Raw genomic sequence first — 24,192 nt, 5'->3', positions numbered from 1 at the left:
CATCCGTCCATATATGTTACCATATCAAGGGGCATCCTAGATAAACTGTCTGCATCAACATTTTCCTTACCGGGACGATATTTAACAGTAAAATTAAAATCAGAAAGTTCTGCGACCCACCTGCACCCAGTTGCATTTAACTTAGCAGTCGACAGTACATACGTGAGTGGATTATTGTCACTATACACAGTGAAGAATGGTCCATAGTACAAATAATCACGAAACTTGTCTGTGATCGCCCACTTAAGCGCCAAAAATTCCAACTTGCCCGAGTGTAAATTATAATTCTTCTCAGCTGCAGTTAATGTCCGAGAGCCATAGGCTATCACGCGAAGTTTGCCATTTTGTCTTTGGTACAACACAGCACCTAAACCCCGGTTAGAGGCATCTGTATGCAAAATGAAAGGATGCGCGAAGTCAGGAAAACCTAAAACTGGTGGTTGAACTAAACAGTCTATTAGCTGCTCTAACACTGACTGATGCTCATCACTCCACTCAACACGTGTGTTGGAAGACACACTGTTATGTCTCACTTTCCATTTTTGTCTTTGATGCTGCTGAGTCTCAACATTCAGAGGGGCTTTAAGCAAAGCATACAAGGGACTAGCGATACAAGAGAAATCTTTGATGTATTGCCTATAATAGCTTAATAGTCCCAAAATGGCTCGAAGCTCACCGACAGTGCCTGGCTGCTTGTTTTTCAGGGCACGCACTGCTGCTGTATCTGCCGGGTCCATTCTGCTCCCCTCAGCAGAGACAATCCTGCCGAGGTACCTCACTTCCGGCTTAAAGAGGTCACACTTTCGGGCTTTGAGTTTTATTCCATTTTCCCTGAGACGTCGCAACACTCGTCTGACGTCCTCAACGTGGTTGTCAAATGTCCCGCTGAAAACAAGAATGTCATCAAGATAGGGGACACATATTTCGTCCCGTAACCCCTCCAGACATTGTTCCATACACCGCTGGAACGCTGCTGGTGCATTCATGAGTCCAAACGGAATTCGAATCCATTCATAAAGGCCCCAAGGGGTCACGAAGGCAGTCAGGTGTCGGCTCCCTTTGGACATGAACCCCTGGTGGTATGCTTTGCCTTGGTCCAGCAGCGAGAAGATGGTGTTACCCCCAAGGCTATCCACCACGTCCTGTACCCGTGGGATGGGGTGCCGGTCAGGGTGTGTTTTCCGGTTCAGCTCTCTGTAATCAATACATAAGCGCAGTGTACCATCTTTTTTCCTGACACAGACGACAGGGGATGAGTAGGAGGAAGTGGACTTTTCCACCCACCCCTGCGCTATCAAGTCCTGTAAATAGTCTTTCACCTCTCTGTACATTGGCTTTGGGACAGACATATATGTCTTTGAAACAGGCTCAGTGTCTTTCAACAAAATGTCCATTTGTAGGTTTTCCACACACCCTATGTCGTCGTCCGATTTTGAAAATGATGCCGATTCCTCTCTCAACATCTGCTGAACGGTCTTTCTTTTATCTTCGTCCAAATGAGAAAGATCTATTGGGGGGTCCCACTGCTCACTGAGAGCGATGGTGGTATTCTGGACATGGACCTCATTGACAACCACTGAAGGAAGGTCCCTTTTAAATATGTTAGCTGGGTAGACAGACCCTACCGACTGCACTGTACCAATAATAGCCTTTACTGGAAACCTAATATCATGATTAGTAGGGTTCTGGACACTAACAACTATCCTAGGGATGGAACCTGCCTTAACTGAGACCAACGAGTCACAAAGCTCGAGGCCATCTGGCCACTGTGGGTTTTCACTTGGCTCAAAAACCAATGTAACATCTTCCTTAAAGGGCTTAGCCTGTACTTTGCATGGAATAATAAGTGAGCTATGCCTGGCTATAGTGAATCTCTCATTTGTTGTTTTTACACGGTACTCATGTGCTTGTCCCAGACTAACTGCTTTTATGAAAGTGGCAGCTTTATTGCGCTTAAGGTGGGGAAAAGCTAGTCTAACCGATTTCAAGAGCTTTTCTGTATCCCCTGTTTGTGACTCATTAGAGAGGCTATCTAACACAAGACGCTCAATGACATTAAACCCTATGATAGGACACTGTTGCTGGTCACCTTTTAGTACTAATACTGGTACAAGTAGCCCTGGATCATTAGCACCAAGTTTAAATGATATCTCAAGCCATCCTACATAAGGCATATCCGTTCCATTAGCTGCCACAATATTGAGAGTGTTATCAGGGTCAATAAGTTCATTCACATTTTTCAATGACACGTCAGGTAAGTTTGTTTGTTTCCATAACTCATCTACAGCACACACCTGGGACCCCGAGTCCCAGAGTGCTTCAACCCTTTTGTTACCCAAAAAGCACCGAATAAGACATTTCTTTCCCACTAACTCCCTGACCGAAGGTAATTTGCCACACTGGTTCTTATCTGTACGCTCGACAAATGACTGCTTATGTCTCTTCTGAACGGGGCCACGTGTGTGGGGCTTACATTCCATTTTCATAGCACCACTGTAACACTGGGACCTATCTGTCTCTGTGGTCACACCATGTCCCACTGGAGTAACCCTTTCTAGTTTAAAGCATGGTTCCTAGCTGAGTTCTGTGCTTTGCAGCCTGCTCTGAAATGTTCACTACTTCCACATTTAAAACAGTGCTGACAATATTCTTCACCTGTCTGAATACAAGAATAACACCTGGGCTGAGGGCGACGGGGCATGTAGTACTGCGGAGGGGCGAACCGCTGCTGGAACTGTGCTGCCCCCCTCATCGGCCTGGGCCCTGGTGCTGGGTGGTACTGCTGAAGAGCTGATGGGGAGTGCTGGGTGTAGTAGTGCCTGGCTGGTGGATCTACCTGATATTGTGAAGGTGGAGTGAAGGCGACCTGTTCAGGGTAGTGGTCAGGCAGGCGTTCAGGTCCTCCGCTGGTGGGCTGAGAAGTGGCTGTTGGTTTCTGAATAGTCTCTTTGATCTGGGACACTTCTGCACGCAGCTCTTTTAACAGCATCATCTCTGACCTCATCTCTTTGATCTCTGAAAGGAGTTCATTCGGCACAGTAACAGTATTCTGCTTTAAGACTGTCTTCTTCCCAATCGGGACTGGTGTGTCATCTACCTGGACAGTGTTCAGCGTTGTCACCCGTGCAGCAGCATTTTTCTTTTTTTCCTGTCGCTCTTTTTCATTTGCACATGCCATGTTTAATTTTTCTAACAGTACTTCATCTGATGTGGTGGTTAGCAGGAGGAAAGGTTGCATGTCACTCTTTACATTGTCACTCTGTAACCCCGTCAGAACTGTGTGCAGGAATAAACTCTGGACCAACGTGGGATCATACTTCACCCCTGATTCAGCTTCTTGAGATGCAAAAAGAATCCTTTGACGAAGATCCATTGCACGCAGTAGAAATTTCTGTGGGGACTCTTTATTAGTCTGCACTTCCGATGAGAGCTGCTTGTACAACTCAGTGGCTCCTCTCTCTTGATAGTGAGATCGGAGAATCCTTCGTAAAGAAGTTAGGGTAAGATTTTCTTTCCCTTCGAGGTAGCTTCTCAACTGCAGACCTGGTGTTATGGCACGAACCACTGCATCGATGATCTCATCCCCCTGGTAGCCTTTACTGAGCCCACTTTCTATCTGTCTGACCAAATTAGAAAATGTGAGTTTATCTTTTTGTCCGAGTTCACCTATTTGTCCAGATATTTTGAAATCTTTGCGCCAGGGGGCAGTGTCTGGGGGCACTATGCTTCTCTTTCGCACTGCATCCCGACCTTTTTCACTTGGTTTGGCTATTCCTGGTTCAAAATCTTTTATACTTTCAATCAAGTCCTTTATACGTAGCAAATCTGACATTCCTCCATCTTCTAGCTCTAATTCAGCTCTTTCAATGTAGGTTGACACAATATTAATTAGTTGGCCTCGAGTCTTTCCTGTAAGTTGCTCTCTTTCCAATCGCCCTCACCTTTTCTAAATGAAAAAAAAAAGAATATGCTTCCCCTTTCCTGTCCGCTAGATTGTTCTGAGCCCAAAACAATTTTATCTCCCTTTCAGTCACTTCACTGTGATTAAGATGTGTGTTTTCTGTCCTGAGAGAGAGAATTTAAGCTCAACATCTGCAGTGGTCTTATCTGATTCCATCCTTGTGTTTGCCAGGGATTCATTACACTGTGGTGATAAGGAACGTGGAGGGCTGTGTAGAGAGATGTGAGATTTTATTCAGCAGACGAGAGAGATTGTTCAACTCGGCTCAAGTCAAATTAGTCATAAATACTGTATGGAGCAGACACAATCGTATCACAAATCAACATGTTGATATTTTTTTTAGAGTAAAACGGGTGTTGCAGTGGATCAACTGATCATTTGGATCTGTCCATTTTATTTATTTGATTTTTTTTGTGGAATCGATTTAATATTAAAAGGACCATATCATGCCTGCTAAATTAACTATCGTGACTTTTTAGCCAGGTTAACTCATTCACTCCCAGACAATGTACAAAAATGTGTTAACTCCACTGCCAGGGTTTTTATCATTTTTACTCAAATTGCAGAACCCATAGAATATTGAGTTTTAAGACTACATAAACCTTTAATGCAGAATAAGAAACCTTAGACTCTCTTCTTTCAACCGAAAAAAGTGTGTCAAGCTTATTTGGTTATAGAGTTATCTGCAGTGGAAGTGGGGGCGGTAAATGCTGCGCCCTCGTGGGAGGGAAAAATATTGCCAGAGGTCTGACCGGAGCTTGATTCCCCCTAAGAAAAACCAAAACCTTAACAAATTCAGGAATGGCGCTCCACGTCATGCTTTTCAATTCCCGAAACAATTGCCAGTTAACCAGGCGTCTTATTCAGAGTGTCAAAAATAGCCTCAAAAACAACTTACATTTTATAAGAAATTAGATAGCCACTGTGCAAATCATAGCTATGCTTATAGTGAACTGTTGGAAGATGAAAGTTGTGTGATATGGCCACATTAAGACCTGGCAAGACTTAATGGAGAAAATGTGCTAGATCAAATGTGTGTCTATTTTGGCGAATGACAACATTGTGAAGAAAAAACGTTTTGTTGAATTGGTCTCGTTTGTCCGTGTTAAAAAATGTATTTGTTTAACAAGCATGAAGTAATGCTGGAAAAAAAGTTTTGTTTCCCTGAGAGGACAGTCCGTACAACTGTTTTGCTGCATTTAACATTGGAATCAATGTATTACGACCTAGCAAGCATTCTTGAAATTGGTACCTCTTTTTTCTTTTAAGACCAAGTCAGGAACAACTACCAGATGTGCAACAATGGGACCCTGAGAGTGATGTACGCCAATGGGATGGGCATAAGTTTTCACACAGAGCCCCACATCCTGGCAGGATATGTCAGCCCAACCATCGGCCGCAGGAATATAACCCTTCCCACAGATAATGGCTTGAACTCCATTGAATGGCGTCTGCGTAAAGAGCAAACCAAAGGAAAAATTACAGTGTTTGGCAGGAAGCTAAGAGTGAGTTGATCAGTTTCCAGCCATAACCCCAAAGGAAACGGGGAAAAAAATACATATTTATCGAACTCATCTTTGTAAATGTGTACTTTTTCCTCCAGGCACACGGTCGCAACCTCCTCTCTATTGACTTTGACCGTAACACACGCACAGAGAAGATTTACGATGATCATCGCAAGTTTACCCTACGCATCATGTACGACGCTCAGGGCCGGCCAGCTATGTGGTTGCCCAGCAGCAGCCTGGCAGTGGTCAATGTGTCCTACTCATCCACTGGTCAACTTGTTGGCCTGCAGAGGGGGAGCATGAGCGAGAGGACTGAGTTTGATCCCCACGGACGCATCCTGTCTCGCTCGTTTGTGGACGGGAAGGTTTGGAATTACAGTTACCTCGATAAAGTAAGCACAGTTTTCTTATTGGTTTCATTCTGGGGGGAAAGGTACGCCACTCAAAATGCTTTCTCTGCCTAGTCCATGGTGCTGTTACTGCAGAGCCAAAAGCAGTATATCTTTGAGTTTGACACCTCAAACCGCGTCACGGCAGTCACCATGCCAAGCGTCGCCCGCCACACCATGTTCACCCACGTGTCCATCGGGTACATCCGCAACACTTACAACCCACCAGAGAGCAACGCCTCCATCATCCACGACTTCAGTGAAGATGGCAGGCCTCAGGCCATACATTACCTCGGCACTGGCCGCCGCGTCCTCTACAAGTACGGCAAGCTGGCCAAGTTGTCCGAGATTGTGTATGACAGCACGGCTGTCACCTTTGGCTACGATGAGACAGCGGGCGTGCTGAAGATGGTCAATCTACAGAGCGGTGGATTTTCTTGCACCATTCGCTATCGGAAAATGGGCCCGCTCATCGACAAGCAAATCTATCGCTTCAGTGAGGAGGGCATGGTCAACGCAAGGTTCGACTACACTTACCACGACAACAGCTTCCGAATTGCAAGTATGAAGCCAGTCATCAGCGAAACACCTCTACCTGTGGACCTCTACAGATATGATGAAATCTCTGGCAAGGTGTGCTATCTTTCAGCATAGATATGCATACTTTTCAAAGTCATTTTTAAGTACGGTATTTTCCAAACAACAAAGCGCAACGAAATGTGTTCAATATTCTCAAATGTTAACAGTACACCTGATAATCCAATGGGCCTTATATATGGATCAATTTTCTCATCTGGGTGCTTTTAAATATTCTGTAAAGCAATTAGTGCTGCAGCAGTCATAAAAGCGCTGTGTAAATCATACAGAATTGTATTGTATTCCTTTAAGCGTAGCTTCATCGAGTGTATGCATAATGCAAACTCAACCTCTCTTGTTGTGTCTATTCTATGTTATTTATATGCGCGCTTAATATGAAAACAATTTGAATATAGGCAATTCAGTCAGTGTGACTTTTAGTCCGAAGCGCCTATTAGTGCAGAAACTACGACACTAGTGCATTCCTTGGGTGGCATCAGATTTATGTAATTTGCAAACCTTTCTGTTCTAGGTGGAGCACTTTGGAAAGTTTGGGGTTATTTACTACGACATTAATCAGATCATCACCACAGCTGTGATGACGCTGAGTAAGCATTTCGATACCCACGGACGAATCAAGGAGGTCCAGTATGAGATCTTCCGTTCCCTCATGTACTGGATGACGGTGCAGTACGACAGCATGGGACGAGTGGTAAAGAGGGAGCTGAAAATCGGGCCCTATGCCAACACCACTCAGTATCGTTATGATTATGATGGAGACGGACAGCTCACTGGCGTCAAGGTGAATAACCCACGTGGAAGAGTTCATATCAAGATGATTTATGGTCTTGTGTTATCAGACACCGAGATGGTGATGTCCCCATTGTATGCGCAAATGACCGACACTCTTTTTGTATTCAGGTGAACGACTGGTCGACATGGCGTTACAGCTATGACCTGAATGGCAACCTTCATCTGCTGAACCCTGGCAACAGCGCCCGAATCATGCCGCTCCGCTATGACCTCCGTGATCGCATCACACGGCTGGGAGATGTCCAGTACCGTGTGGACGAGGACGGCTACCTCAGCCAGCGCGGTTCTGACATTTTCGATTACAATTCCAAGGGTCAGTTGCTGAGGGTCTACAATCGAGTCCCTGGTGGCTGGAGTGTTGTTTATCACTACGATGGGTTAGGCCGGAGGGTCTCAACACGGAACAGCCTTGGACAGCACCTTCAATTTTTCTATGCTGACCTCAACCACCCGACAAGGGTGACACACATTTTTAACCATTCAAGCTCAGAAATCTCCTCACTCTACTATGACCTTCAGGTAGGTTTGCATGTGTAGATTTTGCTCATATGTAGTAAGGGGATTTGATTTGCACTGAAGCTGACATATACCAGGGGGACACAAATGGATAATCGTCAAAGTTCACCCAAAGTCTATTTGCATTATCAGCCATTTTTTAATCGGGTGGTTTCAGGTGGAATAAGTACATGATTGGTCAAAATAGTTGACCTTGGTTCAATGTGATGGTCGCATCATAGTTAGCAGAGTGGATCAAGTGATGCAGTGTTCATCATGAAGTTTATGGGGCCAATGTTATGGCCTGGGTTTGCTTCATTTGCTCCAGTCAAGGTTATGCAATGTTATGCTACCAAAAGAATCAAGTCAACTGATGACATCAATATATTTTAATGAGCATATTTGGAGTGCTTCATTGACCATGACATATCTTAACACATAACATTGACCTCTGGGGAGTCGTCCAATTTTCAAACCATATGTGACAAAATATTGTCAAAATGTTGGCAAGAACTTAATGCACCAACTAATGGAAATTTGGCCATGGCTCCATATTTTATACATTTTTTTTACTGGGCATATCAGATTTACAATATGATGTATATTTTGACTGCACATCACACAGAGAACCAGAACACACAAGTGAGAATTGTAGAGTGATGAGGCGCGCAAAAAGTGCCGCACTCCTGAAGTTGTATCCCCATAGACTGAGTTTTATTTTTATATTATTATTATTTATATATTTATTTATTTATTTATTTATATATATGTTTGTTTGTTTGTTTGTTTTGGTCGGTTGGTTTGTTTGTTCATTTATTTATTCATTTTTCTGTATTTATTCATTTATTCATTTGTTTGTGTATTTATTTATGTATTTACATTATTTTCATTGTATTATTTTTTTCATTTACTTTATTGTTGTCATTTTTTATTGTAGTTGTATTTATTTATACATGTGAATCAAACCTCTGAAGATGGAGGACACTGGGTCGATGTGGCGACCCCTGAGGGGAAAAACCGAAGGGGAAAATAAGATTTCTTTATTTATTTTTGCTTTATTTGTTTATTAGTTATATGATATGCAACAAAAAGTTGTTGTTTTTCATACACAGCATATATAATGATTTTTAACTTGCAAATTAAAGCTCTATGTTCCAAGCAACGTTAAAACAAATCCACTTTCATTGGCCTGTTTTTTGTTCAGGGCCATGTGTTTGCCATGGAGGTAAGCAGCGGAGAGGAATACTACATAGCATCTGACAACACCGGCACACCATTGGCTGTGTTTAGCAGCAATGGACAAATGATCAAGCAGGTATTGTAAATGCAAATTGGTAGTTCTCCAACCAGCTTGAAGTCTTTTCTGAGTATCCTCATACCAAACAAGCCAATGCTCTCCTCACTCAGGTTCAATACACAGCATATGGGGAGGTTTACCTGGACTCCAACCCAGAATTCCAGCTGGTAGTCGGATTTCATGGCGGCCTGTATGATGCCCTGACCAAGCTGGTCCACTTCACCCAGCGTGACTACGATGTCTTGGCTGGACGCTGGACTTCACCTGACTATAGCATCTGGCCCAATATTGGAAAAGATCCCTCTCCTTTTAATCTGTACATGTTCAAGAACAACAATCCCCTCAGCGACATGTTAGATGTAAAAAATTATGTCACAGGTATGGAAAAAAATAATGTACTTATACACATGAGCAGCGTTTTCCTTGCATGCACTTTGTATTAGTCACAAAAGAAATGTTTTGAAATGAAATTCCTAAATGATTCCTCCATGTTGCAATTGAGAAATGTCATTTAAATTGAATCTGATCCTGTAGATGTAAAGAGTTGGCTGGTGATGTTTGGCTTCCAGCTCAGTAACATAATCCCAGGATTCCCTCGACACTCGCTCTACTTTGTAGAGCCACCGTATGAGCTGCAGGCTACTCAGCACTGTGAGAATGGACAGGTACTGAATCGGACAATGTTGGCTATGATAGTCAATTTTCATCAATGTATCTCACAATCATTTTTTGGGTTTGGAATGTGCAGCTCATCACTGGTGTGCAGCAGGCGGCAGAGCGTCACAACCAGGCGTTCATGGCTCTCGAGGGTCGTCTACTCAACAAGGAGCGGCGCAGACGAAAGGATAAGCCCGGACACTGGTTCGGCACTAGCAGCCCCATCATCGGTCGTGGAGTGATGCTGGCTATCAAGGAGGGCAAAGCGGTGGCCGGCGTTTCATCTTTAGCCAGCGATGACAGCCGCAAAGTAGCTCTGGTGCTGAACGGCGCCCAGTACCTGGAAGGCCCCCACTACACGCAGGAAGGGAAGGATTGCCACTACTTTGCGAAAATTGGCTCTGCTGACAGCGACCTGTTGGCTTTGGGGCTTACGAACGGACGCAAGTCACTGGAGAGCGGCATCAACGTGACAGTCAGCGGCCGCTCCAGGAGAGGGGTGACGGTGGAGTTTGCGGTGCCGTCTTTTCTTCTGAGCGTTCGCTACGGGCTCTCTGTCGATGTGGTGGATGAGGAGAAGATAAGACTGTTGGAGTTGGCTCGTCAGAGGGCCTTGGCGGGAGCCTGGTACAAGGAACAGCAGAGGGCCAGAGACGGAAAAGGAGGCAGTCGCCTCTGGACTGAGGGAGAGCGACAACAGCTTCTAACAACGGGCAGGGTACAAGGCTATGATGGCTACTACGTACTGCCTGTGGAGCAATATCCAGAACTGGCTGACAGCAGCAACAATATCCAATTTCTTCGACAGAATGAGATGGGCAGGAGGTAACAGCCCACCATGAATCAGTCCAAATCCTCTGAAGCCCTTTTTCCCTTCCCAGCCTCCTCGACCCTTTTTCTCTGGAGATTTCATTAACACACGGGGTTACTCATGGAACGCTGCAGGGACTTTTGAAAAGAGTGACACAACATTATTATTCGTTTTTTTCTGCCGCAGGCAAAAACAAAACAGACAAATAAAATATGTTTCTTTAAAGGAAAAAAAACTGAATACGTGAGATGGCACTACTGAATATCTAAGAAGATTCCCCTTTTTAAAAAAGATGATTGCTATTTTCACCCATATTTTTTGGGTCATACTGAGAGCGCCCATGAGCATTCAATGGAGCTCCGCTGGCTCCTGTGGCTCTATTGGACGCTGAAAGGAAAAAGGATGAGAGTGCACGGCAACGCTCCAAAGTGTTGCCATGGCACCAACACATCAAAGAAGGACACTAGAGAGAGACAAGGCAATGTTTGAAGTTTGTCCAGCGTCGTCACCTTGTCTCAGGCCTCCCATTTCCCATAACTGACTGAGCAGTCTGCTGATGCACTTCACCACCAAGCAAAGAAACACACAAGCCCTCCTCGAACTGCTACGAACGGACCAGAAATTGCACCAGCCAGAGCAGAAGGGAAAAAAGACGGCGATACGTGTGGATGTTGGCGCTACGCGACATTGTTGATTTTAGACCGGGAGAAGAAACATGTTACATATGTGTCCAATTACACTAAATTTCGGGATGTTGCGTATTGATGCGGTAGATGCTGTAGTTTTGTATGTTTCAGTCGCAGTAGGATTGTGAGACCTTCACAGAGGCACTTCTGTACAGAAACCACTCGTCACAGAGTCCAGAAAACTAAGTTCATATTTATTTTAATTTACACATTTTCTATTTATTTATTCTTAGTAATATATGACAATCATGAATGAGTCAGTCAGTTTAATTCAAAATGAATTTTAGCATATGACTTCATTTTCTTTTTTGTAAATTATGTATTCAATGTTCATTTTGTCTTGGTTTTGTTTTTGTATGATTTTAGATTGCTACAGGGCAAATAATAGTCACTCTAAAAAATAATTTATGTAATAAAGTGTTTAAAATGATTTATACTCTAAATAAAAGTCTTTAAAACTGTGAAAATGATTTTTCAATATATATTTCAATGTACAGTGTATAGATCTACCTTTATGCAGCACAGTAGAATATTGTTCAGAATATCGAGTTTTATATTTCTAAGAAGTGGCTTGTAACGTGCAAAATCTTTGGCTGGTATTACTACTCTAGAGTTTTGTGGCACTCTAATATTGCATATCTACAGCATCAGTCTTCAGTTTTGATGTTTGCTTTTGTTTTCTTCCTTTGTTTTTGGAAACAGGTGGATTTGCAACCTATATCCCAGTAGCAGTAATGGATCCTCCTCACTGTGGAGAGACTCGTGATGGATGTCAAACTGTACCAAATCAGTATTATCAAAGGATAACACGTACACTCACTAAAACGAGACTCTTCTGGGAATTTATGAATAAAACATGATTGTTAATTCAACCCAACAATGTCTAGTTCACTTTCATCTCTCTTTTTTGCCTTACACAGTAAATATTCATGCTTGATTCGGATACGTATTTGCTTTGGCAATTTTTTTTACGTTGGATGCCCTTCCTGACACAACCCTCTGTATTTATCCGGGCTTGGGACCGGCACAATAAGACACTGGCTTGTGCCCCCTTGTGGCTACATTGGGGCTTTGGAGAGAAAGTCAGAGAGGCCAGACTGAGATGGTTTGGACATGTCCAGAGGAGAGAGAGTGACTATATCGCGAGAAGGATGCTGAGCCTTGAACTGCCAGGCAGGAGACCGAGAGGAAGACCGAAGAGGAGGTTTATGGATGTGGTCAAAGAGGACATGAAGGTAGCTGGTGTGAGAGAAGACGATGCACAAAATCGGGATGGAGGACATTGATTCGCTGTGGCGACCCCTAAGGGAAAAGCCGAAAGGAAAAGAAGAGACAGTAAATATTCATGCACCCCTTGCTAATTTCAGAAGCCGATTTACTTTCAAAATAAGTTACATTTTAGCATAATCACTGTTAATGGGACGTTGGCGGCGCTCGCGCGTACTGCTGACGCAAGTGCACACGGCTTCCCACGCATGCATGCTGTTGGAAAATCGCTCTCCCTGATAACGGCGAAGGAAGAGTGATTGCGCTACACAAACGCTCGGACTCTGGCGGGCGCCGAAGGAAAAAGGCAGCAAGGCAGGGCGACTTGCTCGACTCCACGCCGCGATTAAGCTGTTGGACATACTTTGTCTGTTGAGGAAACCTTTTCTCCACACAATTGTCTTTGGCCCTCGTGTCATTCTTTCTTTGGGGTTTGACAATTAGCGTAGGAGCGATTAAAGAGCACAAGAAGCTCTTTATTGGCGAGCTATCTTGAGCATTTTTTTCTCCTTTGCCCAATCGACTTCTGGAGTGTACCCCTAACCAGATTTCTGCCGTCTCCCTCAAACTTCCCTCCCCCTGGCTCAACGACATGGAGCTCTGGCTTCAAGTCATCGACTCTCAATTCTTCAACCGTGGCATCAGCTAAGAGATCACCAAATTTCACGATGTGGTCGCTGCCCTTACCTCAGAGTTGGCTGGTCGTTTGCCCCAAATCATCTTCAACCCTCCAAGCGAAAATCTTTCCACTGCTCTAAAACGGGAGATCCTGAAGCAGACCACACTCACGGAACGTCAAAGCTATGCTGCCCTGATGCGTGACATCAAGCTGGGAGACGGTCGGCCCTCCCAGCTCCTGCAAGGCCGCGAGACGATGGCGGGGGACAAAATCAACGACCAGGATTTCCTGCAGCATGTCCTCATCGAGAAGCTGCCCCCGATGGTCCTCGCGGCCGCACCCGCCAACTCTACTTTGCATTTGGTGGCCGACCTCACCGACTAAGTTGCAGAGGCGTACGCAGTGCAGCCCCCCGTTTCTGCCGTTCAGCGTCTTGTCGCCAGGGCCCTCGACTGATGTAACTGCTAGTCGACAAGATGCGTGCCCTTCGAACTGAAATCTGGGAACGCTGCCGTAGTTGTGGATGCAGCCCCAGTCGAGGATGCAGCCCTCGCTGCAACAGGAACCAGCCGCATCATTTATGTCCACGACCGAACATTGAGGAGGCGCTTCATGGTCGATTCGGCCACAGACGTCAGCGTTCTTCCTCCGTCTCCTGCAAAGCGCCATAACTACGATGCTGGAGTGTCCCTGCAAGCTGCTAACCGCACCGCCACCAAGACGTATGGCCAAAGGTTTCTCAACCTCCATTTGGGCCTATGTCGCTCCTTCCTTTTCATCTTCACCCCATCCTTGGCGCTGATTTCCTGCACGAGTTTGACCTGTCCGTTAACATTCGCCAGAAGAGGTTGACTGATGCGAAGACTGGCCTGTCCGTGCAAGGCAGCACGACCAACCCCACACTCCTTCATCCCTCGCACCTCCCAAACCCATCATCTTCTCAATTCCTCATACTCCTTTGTTGATTCCCCGACTTGAGCAACACCAGTCAGACGACCCAACTGGCCCCCGCGACGTTGTGCATCACATTGTGACTACTGGCCCTGCGAAATTTCAACGCTTTTGCCGACTTGCTCCGGTGAAACAAATTCAACCACATGCTTCAGATCGGTGTAACTGGACGCCGGATTCCTCCCTGTGTCAACCACCACCACCACCATTTTTTTACACACCACTGACAAATTTAAGTTGTACTGGCTTTTAGAGCTGGCTCTGAGAAGTGACGGCCGGAGCAGCATCTTTATAGGCAGCAACTTTTAGGCGCCAATCCCCCCGCCCCCCACACACACACACACACACACACACACACACACACACACACACACACACACACACACACACACACACACACACACACACACACACACACACACACACGCGCACACACACAAAAATAATCAAGGAGATAACTTTTGATGTTCTTCCTCGATCCATCTCATTGACATCTAAGTCCAGGTCAGGTCAACGAATCAATCCCTTTCCTCGCATTTAAACTGTTTAAACCTTTGTTTAAAACCACACGTGATTGGTCAAAATCCATGGTAGAAGACACACACACGAATACAAATAAAGCAACAAATAAGTCATATATTGTAAATTTTAGTGCATTTATAATTTGTTTTACATTACTGTTGATAGTAAATTAATTTAAGCAACAACAACAAAAACTGAGGAGCCATTTGGGAGTTGAAAGAGCTGGCCGAAAAATCCGGCTCTCTAAAAAGCCGTAATTGTATCACTAGTTTGTCCAACGTGCTGTTGGCTTGACTTACGGGCATCTCCTGGATCCACTTGAGTCCGTTCATGCTTTGGAAGACTGCTAACTACTATCAAAGAAACAACAGACATAAAAAGATACAATGAAACGTACAGAAAGACACAATAGGGGAACCAACTGTGCACAGCTCAACACTGCCTCACTGAGCCTCCTCTCCCACAATGCCCAAAATGAAAGCTTTATTGGAAACTCTATGGGCTGCCATAAAGATAGGATAACGATGACAGAACAGCCATAAACCGTGACATCGTTCCTATCCCGTCGCCCATACGTTTCCTTTCGGGGTATTTTGGGGTCATGGTATTTGCAAATTTGCACACCAAAAGTAGCCTGGCCAATGCTTTGAATGTATCCGTTTAGTTTGCGCCACGCAATAACAGAGAAGAGGCTTCTCCTTGTCTTCCGACGCAAATAAAAATCACAAGGCTGAATGGGAAAGAAAAATATTTTAATGTAAGATGTTCATTTCAAGCAAACAGGCATGTTATGGGTCATTCGCATTATTGATCACAGCATTGTTTCTCATTTTCAGTTGTGTTTTTCACTTATTTTGTTTTTAAAGACAAAGATTGTGTTGGGAAAAGAATTGTGATTATTAAAAGCTAACCTGGTAAAAGTAAAGCATGAATCAGCGTGATCCTCAATATTTGTCCTTTGATTTTACCCAAAGACAATGTGAAAATCACAAGGAAAAATATTCCTATTGTCAGCTTCTAAAGAGAAGACCCTGCGGCTCAACTGTAGACAATTGTGACTTGCCGGTTTATGGGACAATGACGGATCAAGGTGAAGGAACATAGCCACTAAAGAGTGAGGAAAGCAGATGCGAGTTGGAACGTACAGGCCGAGGTAATCATCATAAAGTGCTTGAGACCCTCTCGTGAGATCAGCTTGAGCGTAAAAGAAGCTGCATGTGCGTTCGAGTTTCTTTGCGCATTATTTCACGTTACGCGGCGGGCCGATTGCACAAAGATGGCGACAAGGGACCATTTACACAAAGCCATTCTCAGCAGTAATAGACATTGTTTTGACTTTTGCTATTGTTGTTATTGTTTCACTATAAATAGTCAAAATGGTTGTTGGTTAAAACTGTGCGTGCATGCATGTCAGTGTTCATTCAGTAGTTCAGACCAAAACAACCACCCGCCCCCTCCGATTTTTGCAGATCTGTGTTTGCCCGATTGTTTTTGACATGTCATCATGTATACGCAAAACATTCCAAAAACAAACGGATGCTGTTTTTGCTGTTATTGTATGCTCAGGATAGATCATGAAACTCTGCTGCTAAAAAGTGAGGAACACTGCGCGCAAGAGGCACCGTGTTGAAGGAAACGAAGGCAAGACCAAGAAAGGACAAGACTGTTTTGAGGCACGCAAAAAATGGAGAGCAGAATAAGGTGCAGAGAAATATTATGTCAGCATGTCCCAGAGACAGCAGCAACACAGGGCTGTCCAGCAGGCTGTCAGGCACGTCTCTGAAGAGTTGTCTCTTCTTCTGTCCTCCACCATGTACACTGCATTGGAAAGAGAGAGGTTATTCTTCCAAACGTCCTCGCAAAAGGTTGATCAAATCAAAGGATAGACAGAAACTAAGCAGCGAGTGTCCAGCGGCGAGTTTGATTTGCCTCCAACTAAGCTCGTCAAAGAGGACATCAACATTGTAACGGCAAACTTTTATAGACTGAAGGAAGACTGGCACTGCTAAAGGGGATCACCAGCCAGATCCTTTTCACGCTTTCTGGGGAAGGGCGGGATTAGGTTACCGGTCGCTGATTCATGACAAGGTGAAACAAAAAGCAATGGTGACAACCAGCTGTCTCCACCCACGTATTGGGGATTAATAGTTTATGGGGAGGCAGGGGAACAGCTTTTTAAATTTGAACAAGAGAATGCATGATGAACTTTGACCTCTGATGTGATTCATGTGCGTTATGGTTAATTACTAACGAGTGTGTGGCAGAGGGAAAAGTGATATCTTAAGATAGTTGGACCTTGGCACATTTTAATGTTGTCGCTAACAACAACCAGGTAAAGCGATGCCTTAGGTAACCATGCTCATTTTTCAAAGCAACTGTGTAACGATTTGTGAGCATTGAAACGAACGGAGAGTTCCCAAACACCTCAAAATGAATAGATTGCATTTCAAAATGTATCTATTTTGCCTCAAGTACTCAAATTAGTACATGTTTTTAATCCATCCATTATCTGAAGCGCTTCAGCAGTTTCAAAATAATTCTCATTAGCATGTCGGTGCCCCGGCTTCCCGCCTACCTGTGTTTTTAGGAGCTTCTCCATACATGGGTCCGGGTGGGGGTCCACCCTGCCAGCCGTATTGGGGTTGTCCAGCATATCCCTGATAAGGCGGCTGACCTGGCCCTGGATAGGGACCTCCGGCTCCCATTGGCCCAGGTGGGTAATTGGGGTAATTTGGATTAGGCTGTTGCATGTTTACAGGGTACGCCTGCGGAGGATAACTTTGAGGCGGGTAGCCCTGAGGAGGCTGGCCCGGGGCAGGGTAGACCGGAGCGGACGGGCCCGGGTATGGAGGCGGTTGGTCTGGATTCATCTCTCAGCAATCGCCTGAAAAGAAAATACACCGTATCAGACCGGAACAGTCTGGTCAGCCGTGGTCTGTTTGACCCACTCTGGCAGTCTTTCATCAAGGCAAAATAAAATGTCAACTATACTCTGTGCTTTTATTTTGAAAGTACACTTGTGTAGGGCAAGCAAAAGCAAGCACTTGCGTCTTCGCTCTGCCCACTCGGCCAAAATGTTGACATTTAATGCCATTTTTAACCCCTTTTGTGACTATTGTGCAAAAAAAGATCCAGCTAAGGAGAATTCCAACAGTGATCCTCATGTTACCAACACTCTCGTGTCTTGTACAGTTGTGGTGAGGGAGACGGTGGGTGAGGTCGATGCTGAACATATCAGCACACTGTGAAAGTATTGAATTGATGTTTTTAAAATAAAGACAACTTGTTTGAGAAGACGTTACAGATCATGGGGTGTAATGGATTTTTTTTTCCAACTGAAATGAAGAAAACCATTATAAGGCAATGATGTTTTGAGAAAGGACAAAAACTGTGGCAAAACGCCCATTTAACTTTTGGTTTGTTCAGTTAGTTTTTCTATTGTGTATTGCAGTCCAATTAAATGTGCCTTTGGCACTTCATTTCCAAAACTGTTTATGGTATCACCAAATCCCATATTTAGGTGTATCACATCTTCAGGTCATCTTAAAAATCTGTCATGGCTTCTCCGTCTATCTCCCTTCACTTATAAAAAAAATATCCCAGTTTGAAGAGCAGCTTGTTGGCTGCCCGTGAGGGCAATGAGTTATTCTGTGCCGTGTTGACACAAGAGGAAGTGAATTTGTGCCTCTGCATCGTATTGAGCCACATATGCTAGCAAGCCTGTAGGTTGCAGGCTGCAGCGCCATATAACATGCACCAAACAGCGGCATGTTGCTGAAGAAGCACCATTTGTTGTTGTTTTTTTTTTTTGTTTTTGCTGCTTGGTTGTCACACATGCATTCAAGTGTTTGTGTGCTGCGACTTGCCCTCCAGAGCCACACGAAGTAATGAATTCCTTAGGGGCTCCCTGTTGAAAGCCACTAAAGTGATGCAACTCACAACGGGGCATTAATGGTTTTCATTGATCCATCCAGCATATTTCATGCTTGTTGTAGTCACAAATAAATATGAGCAGCAGTTTTTGCATGACAGAGAAAGACAGTTTTCCAATGCAAAAATGTCATGGGATTCAATGATGAATCATATCTCGGCATATAGGGACCACCATCTTGCTGTTCACACAGACTTCACAAATGGAAGATCTGAAGTCACAGGACACTGTGAAAGGCTAATTGGCATTCACCATGGGAGAGAGATAAAATGCAAAACAGATGGGCAATGTGTTTATTTATTCCAATGGTGATAGCACTCAAAGTTTGAGTCAGCCCAAAGACACCTGATAGTGAGTTCAATACGACGTGAAGACCCACTTTCACACATTTCAAGCAATGTCCTAAGGTTATTTGCTTCACTCTGGGCTTTGTGGGTAGGAAGTTGTATTGAGAATTTCTAATGGGACCAAGAAATATTACCTGCCTATGCAGCAAAATTGCTAATGACACCTGGAACATCACAACTGTCATTCAAGCCTCCTTGGGTGGATTTGCTCATGCAGAACAACCATAGCAATGGAAAACGAAAGCTTCCTCGGTCGCTCATTATACAGTATTTACACTATAAACATCTAATAACTGCTTTCAGGCCACCCTACAGTATGTAGCTACATTCACTTTCGCCCCTCCAAAAGGTAGCTTCAGTATTTATTACCAATCCATGCGCACCAAATCCAGCAGACATTTAAACAGCTTCTTCCCCCAAGCCATTAACTCTGAACAGTAGCCCAAATTGAATTGTATAGTGCCTCTTTGCAATTTTGTTGATGATGATACTAGTGCAGCGTGTTCAAGCGGAAAAAAATTTCTTGTGTGTTCTACATACTTGGCAATAAAGATGATTCTGATTCTGATTATTAGAGGTTCACACACAAATGGAATGGTGTCAAACCACATATTATGGTCAAAGAATTGTGGAATTTTGTGATTAGACCAGAGTTTTCCATCATAATAAAAACTTCCCAGACCATGGTTCCTCAATTTATGCTTTTGTTAAATGTGTTAGACCTTTTACCTCCTACCTTATCAGTACTAGTGACAGATGGCAAAGCTTTGTAACTGTGGTAACGCTACTCTGAGAGCAGGAAACTGAGGTCTAAATGCTTTGCTTTGTCTCACCTGAAGGCAATGAGCCCTACACCCATGGCAACAGCAAATTCAGCTATACGGGCAGAGGGTTACAAACGTATTTAATCTTATTAAAAAAAGGTCAAATGTTGATTGTGGCAAAAGAACACCAGAAACAACAATAAATTGGCCTTCAATGCTGAACTTGAGAATCGGGAAAGAGGACCGTCGGCGTGGAGAACAAATGCACATTTAAAACAGTCGCCACTTGGAAATGAAATGGATTTACATGAGACAGGAGAAGTGAACCAATCTCTTTTTTTAATCATTGATTGCTACAGCTTCTTGTTGAATTGAAACTTGACTTGTAGCTGACGTTTGCACATTTTGAGCATGATGTCTCTTATCCACTGGTGAAGAACGCGGTCTGACCTCTTTCATCTCAAACTGGTTTAAACCACAAAGCGTTTAAACAAAAAGCGATACGGATTGCTCGATTGTCAATCTTAAATGTTATTTATTGTGTTTATTATTTCACTTTATGTTAAATCTTTTGTTCGGCGCTTTGCTATGGCTGCAGCTGTTGTGAAAGTGCTATACGAATCGGGATTTATTGGTATTGTGTAATGCTGAAGTTTCGGTCAATTTGTTGTTTTTTCAAACCCCTCTTCTCATGCCTTGTGTGTATCCAGCCTTTCTGCCTCCATATTGATGCGATTATTTTGTTATGTACTGACAACAATAAAAATTTCAACGTTTTCAAGTCCTTTGAGCAAGCATCAATAATGTCACACTGCCCTCTAAAAGTCTTTATTTGCTCCTTTCTACCTCGGATGAGGTAAAACAACAGCAAACATTACCCTCTCGGCTGCCCCGTGTAAATGAAGCCGTTATAATACAATATTTCCACCATCGACGATTTTTGTGACATTAAAGATTTAATTATGTTTACCTGCAAGTATTAGAATGACTCCGGGTTTCCAATATTATTCAGACGCCGAGGAAACTGTTTTAGTGCACCTGTAGGCCAAGCCCAACCCGCTGTGTAAATACTGAACTTGGTGATGATTCCGCTTCACTCATAACAAACTGTAGGCCATGATGAGCATTTAGCAAAGCTTACCTTCGAGAGAATGGTAGCTGAATTTGTTTTGTTACGGCAAAAAAAATCCCGTATTCCTCGACCGTTGCTTTTCCTAAAATCAGACTACGTTAGGTTTCAAACCTAACGTCGAGTACGTCTAGCGGGACGTGACATTATTGAAAAGGGGAAAAAACGCTATTTGTGGGGAATGAAACACGTGATTGGATACCGCGACCATAGACATAGAGGACTCTTCTCACGAAAGGTTGAATCGTTGCATCGTTGTTTTTCATATCCGCCATATTGGATGTGTCAGTTCTGCCTGTTAGTTCATGAAAATATTTTTTAATCCACGCACACACACACACACACACGCGCGCGCGTTTTTGGTTCATATTTAGAAAATGAATCAAAAACATAAATCATATATTGTCATCACCATAAGGGTTACAAACATGGAGTTGCAAAAGCACGTTGATTTGACCTAGAATACAAAACAAAGGTTTATGTGTAAATCATCCATCCATTTTCTCCTTTTCTCACAAGGGTCACCGGGAGGGCTGTGATCACATGATTTGCCTGTCAAATGTGAATGCCCACAAACCGCGACACATCCAATAAGGCGGCGACGAGCCCGTATGATTCGTCAGTCAGCGAGGCAGCTGTAAAAACAAACGGATCTCCACCTGTGGCCCGACCGCCCATGATTGTCCAATCAGAGATTAGAGTTGACAAGCAAGGAGGGACTTTCGGGAAATGAAGTGACCCGACCCCTCCGCGAAATTCCTGACTCATAAACATCCGACAACATCGAGATGCACCAAGTCCAGAAAAAAAAACAAGTCTGTAATTCATCTTAATTAATAACAGGTGAGGAGTAATTTGCAGTTATATAATTTCTATGACGTAAAGACAAATCTTAAATTATGTAAAAATAAATAAATAAATAAATAAATAAATAAATAAATAAATAAATTAAAAAAACGTATCAAGTTTCGTGTGGTTACATTGTTTTGCAGTAGATGGAAGCATCTTCTCAGTGTAAAATAGCACTCGTTTTATAAAAGCATTCTACGGTGTAGATACAATGGTAAAAGAAAATCACAACTATCTGATCTGTTTTTGAACTGGGTTGTCTCCACTGTTCCACGTTTCAGTTCTTTAACCACAAATCGTGCTCCCGAGAAAGGACTGAATGGAAAAATTCACAACAGCTGCTTATTTATTAATCAATGTACAGTACTTATTTATTTCAGGGATGTCCACTTTGATTCTTTTCTTTCTGTGAATCCTCTGGTCTCTGGTGGCGACCTGCTGATGACACTGTTAAAGGACAACCGACGTCTCCGGACAAGTTGTGTCCATAATTTGTAAAATCGCTTCAAATGACTTCTACTGAGCGTATTTTTGAAAGATTCCACCGCATATAGCTATATTTTACGTGTTAAGACTCGCGCTGAATAATCCGGAAGTCTTGTTTCTGAGTTGGTGACGAGTCCTCACCCTACATCACTGACCGAAAAAAGGACACATTGTAGCAGTCCTTCCAACACGTCAATGCATTTTGCTGTACTTGTTTGGTCTGAAAACTTTGTGTTGCACCAAAAAGAGGCAGAAGAGGGCGACAAAGCTCCATGTAAGGAATTAATCAGCCTGTGGAAACGTGCTGATTAATTCCTTACACGGAGCTTTGTCGCCATTTTCTGCCTCTTTTTTAGTGCTACATTTCCCCCCCTATTGCCTCAAAATGGCACTGAATAAATTATTTAATCGATTGCAAACATGTATGCTTTCCTCTTCAGAACTATTTGAATCATATTCATAACTGCATGAGTAACAACAAAGCATATTTTCCGAATCTGAAGCCATTGTTTTGATTCTCCAGCAAGGCAAGATGTCTTGGGGTGACGCCACGAAAAAGGGGGTGGGACCTTCTGAAACTGGCCACTTCTGGGTTCATTTTTTTGTGTGCAGATTTTGGACACGTTAATAAAGATGAAGATGCTCAGGAAAAGGCTCCCAAACACAAAATGGTCATCGGCACAGCAGCATTCAAAAATACGGTATATACTATTAAGACATGAAACATATAAGTACCAAAACTGTGACAATGTTTCGCGGAAGTTTACTGGCGACAAGCGTGGTAAGGGAGCTGCCATATTTGTTTTCTCATTTCATCGTGCACAGTCGCGCAATATTTTACTCTCACGCGGGGGTACTGGAGCCGATCTCAGCTGTCTTCGGGCACGAGGCGGGGGACACCCTGAATTGGTTGCCAGCCAATCGCAGGGCACACAAAGACGCACAACAGTCACTCTCACACCCACACCTAGGGACAAATTAGAGTGTTCAATCTGCCTGCCATGCAGGTTTTTGGAATGTGGGAGGAAACCGGCGGACCCGAAGAAAACCCACGCAGGTCCGGGGAGAACATACAAACTCCACACAGGGAGGCCGGAGCGGGACGCAAACCGGCAACCTCTGCACTGTGAAGCCGGCGTGCTAACCACTCAACTACCGGGCCACCTCATTTTAAATTGTATTTATTTTTATTAATTTGCTTTTGTGGACTGCAAATTTCCTCATTGTGGGACTATTAAAGGTTTTCTGATTCTGATCCTATTTCTAAGCGCCTTTCAAAACTCTCAAGATTACAGGCATTGCACAGGTTTGTTAATTCTATTGGCATAGATGACTGGGTATCATTGGCAGGACAGAGAAAACCTGTGTTATATTTCCACATATCACCAAATGGAAGACTGTAATCACTTAAAAGTAGAGCCCCAAGTACTGATTCCTGTGGGACTCCACATGTAACATTACAAAACAAAGATGTCAAAATGTACAAACTAAGATGATAAAAATGTTGATCCTGAAATACCAACACAGACGTTGTAAAAATTTGCTAGGAGGAGATCGGGCCTGGCGAGAACATGCAAACTCCTCACTGGGAGGCCGGGGTCGGACGCACACCGGCGACCTCTGCACTGTGAAGCCGGTGTGCTAACCACTAGACTACCGAGGCGCCGAACGGAAGCAACCGACATCGACTAAAACACACGAAAGCATGCCAACTCAAACACGGCGCATTCGGATTAACCCATCACCCTTAAAAACAAATGTTTTAGCGGTTGTATACGGAAATAAAATAACTTTTATATGAACATAGAAAAATATAACTTGGGCGAAAAAAAAGCGGAATTCCGCTAATTAGTGACGTCACGTACGGACTCGTCACCAATTCAAAAACAAGACTTCCTGAATATTCAGCGTGAGTCTTAAAACGTAAAATATAGCTATATGCGGTGCAATCTTATTAAAATACGCTGAGTAGTCATTTGAAGCCATTTTACAAATTATGGACACAACTTGTCCGGAGACGTCCTTTAAATAACAAGCACTGGACGTTACAATGTTTTTAGTAGGTGTAGAATACCTAACATCTTCTCCATTGTATATTATTCTGCTGGTTCGAACGTGGAAGTGGTGTGTATCAT

The 24,192-nt window shown here is 43.7% G+C and overlaps 1 protein-coding gene and 1 long non-coding RNA gene across 2 annotated transcripts in view; one reads left to right on the top strand and one right to left on the bottom strand.

Annotated features, from left to right (window-relative positions):
- Nucleotides 1-12,094, top strand: part of LOC148901688 (teneurin-2-like) — a 234,314-nt gene extending 222,220 nt beyond the window's left edge. Inside the window, exons 32-40 of the mRNA XM_088989625.1 lie at nucleotides 5,231-5,466; nucleotides 5,565-5,861; nucleotides 5,934-6,491; nucleotides 6,967-7,236; nucleotides 7,356-7,766; nucleotides 8,947-9,057; nucleotides 9,150-9,417; nucleotides 9,574-9,704; nucleotides 9,788-12,094. Coding sequence (XP_088845751.1) covers nucleotides 5,231-5,466; nucleotides 5,565-5,861; nucleotides 5,934-6,491; nucleotides 6,967-7,236; nucleotides 7,356-7,766; nucleotides 8,947-9,057; nucleotides 9,150-9,417; nucleotides 9,574-9,704; nucleotides 9,788-10,525 — 3,020 coding nt within the window. The 3' untranslated portion in view covers nucleotides 10,526-12,094. The remainder of the gene's footprint in view (nucleotides 1-5,230; nucleotides 5,467-5,564; nucleotides 5,862-5,933; nucleotides 6,492-6,966; nucleotides 7,237-7,355; nucleotides 7,767-8,946; nucleotides 9,058-9,149; nucleotides 9,418-9,573; nucleotides 9,705-9,787) is intronic.
- A 3,192-nt stretch (nucleotides 12,095-15,286) lies between these two features.
- On the bottom strand, nucleotides 15,287-20,893 carry LOC148901687 (uncharacterized). The gene is made up of 3 exons (XR_016114159.1): nucleotides 20,735-20,893; nucleotides 17,127-17,435; nucleotides 15,287-16,369 (listed from the first exon to the last, which is right to left on the bottom strand). It is a non-coding gene; the product is annotated as an uncharacterized LOC148901687 (long non-coding RNA).
- Between the last annotated feature and the right edge of the window lie 3,299 nt (nucleotides 20,894-24,192).

The sequence above is a fragment of the Hippocampus bargibanti genome, linkage group LG02, assembly GCF_051943395.1.
Source record: "Hippocampus bargibanti isolate YZ-2025 linkage group LG02, ASM5194339v1, whole genome shotgun sequence".
Lineage (NCBI taxonomy): Eukaryota > Metazoa > Chordata > Actinopteri > Syngnathiformes > Syngnathidae > Hippocampus > Hippocampus bargibanti.
The sequence above is the reverse complement of the archived record's forward strand: the minus strand, read 5'-3'. Positions and strand labels throughout refer to the sequence as shown.